General features: G+C 46.5%; 1 protein-coding gene across 1 annotated transcript in view; it reads right to left on the reverse strand.

Moving 5' to 3' along the window:
* Positions 1 to 1,330, reverse strand: part of ATP5A1 (ATP synthase, H+ transporting, mitochondrial F1 complex, alpha subunit 1, cardiac muscle) — a 14,319-nt gene that overhangs the window by 1,570 nt on the left and 11,419 nt on the right. The window contains exon 11 of the mRNA XM_011949368.1: positions 17 to 239. Coding sequence (XP_011804758.1) covers positions 17 to 239 — 223 coding nt within the window. The remainder of the gene's footprint in view (positions 1 to 16; positions 240 to 1,330) is intronic.

The raw sequence follows: 1,330 nt of genomic DNA on the forward strand, positions 1-1,330 counted from the left end.
CGGCGCCACCATGTACTCAGGAGCCGGCCCCGGACGTTCTGAGGTAGGCTGGTTCCGTCCCCATGCTGTGCACGTGCTGTGGTGGTGAGTCCAGTGTCTGAGAGCACTGCCAGGCACCGCTGCCTGGCGCTGTGCAGATGCACCAGCAGTTTCACCGGAGCCCCCAGAGCAAATGTCAGCAATGGGAAAACACAAGCAGCTCTGGCCCTGGGGACCCCCCTGAAGCTCCCCGGACCACACTTAGAGAACCACGAAGTCAGAAGACTCCTAGATCCTGTTCTGTTTAACTCTCGAATGATCGCACGCACGCGCGTGTCTGCTTAATCCCAGAGTGTTTTGAAGAGATGTTCCACTTTAATTAAATTATATCATGATTTACAAACATGTTTGAATAAAACCACCCAAGACCATCAAAAAAAAAAAAAAAAAAATCCTTCCTCCCTCCCCCAACAGAAAACAGTTATTTCTTATATTTTCAAGGTTTGAAGTATAATCTTTCAGTATAGTCCATAAGCACTGTTTATAATCTGACAGTATTAATACTGTTTTGGGTATAAATATTTTGCTGAAATCACTTGACAAAATAAAAACATACTTTCTTTTAAATCTGCCAAATTACACATTCATATAGCCAAGTGGGGGAGGGGAATCTAATAGGCCTTAATTCCTGAAAGGCAGACATTAAATATACTTCAGTTTTCCTGGTTGTGAAGCCCCTATCATTTACATTCAAATGACAATAAGAAATGTAATTTGGGCCTGGTGCGTTAACTCACACCTGTAATCACAGCACTTTGGGAATCTGAGGTGGGTGGATCACTTAAGGTCAGGGGTTCGACACCAGCCTGGCCAAAACAGTAGAGGTTGTACCATTTCTACTAAAAACATACTCCAGCCTGGGTGACAAAGGGAGACCCTGTATAAAAGAAAGGAAGCAAGGAAGAAAGCGGGGGGGAGGTAGGTAGGTAGGTAAGTAGTTTGGGGCTGGGAATGGTGGCTCACGCCTGTAATACCAGTACTCTGGGAGGTGGGAAGATGGCATGAGGTCAGGAGTTCAAGATCAGCCTAGGCAACATAGTGAGACCTTGTCTCTACAAAATATAAAAAAAATTAGCCAGACATGGTAGTGCATGCCCGTAGTCCTAGCTACTCAGGAAGCTAAGGCTGCAGGGATGCATGAGCCCAGGAGTTCAAGGCTGCAGTAAGCTATGATGGCACCAATGCACTCAACCCTGGGTGACACAGCAAGACACTGTCTCTGTTTAAAAAACAAGGCTGGGCGCGGTGGCTCATGCCTGTAATCCCAGCACTTTGGGAGGCCAGTGGATCA

This window comes from Colobus angolensis, unplaced genomic scaffold (genome assembly GCF_000951035.1).
Source record: "Colobus angolensis palliatus isolate OR3802 unplaced genomic scaffold, Cang.pa_1.0 Scaffold299, whole genome shotgun sequence".
Classification (NCBI taxonomy): Eukaryota; Metazoa; Chordata; class Mammalia; order Primates; family Cercopithecidae; genus Colobus; species Colobus angolensis.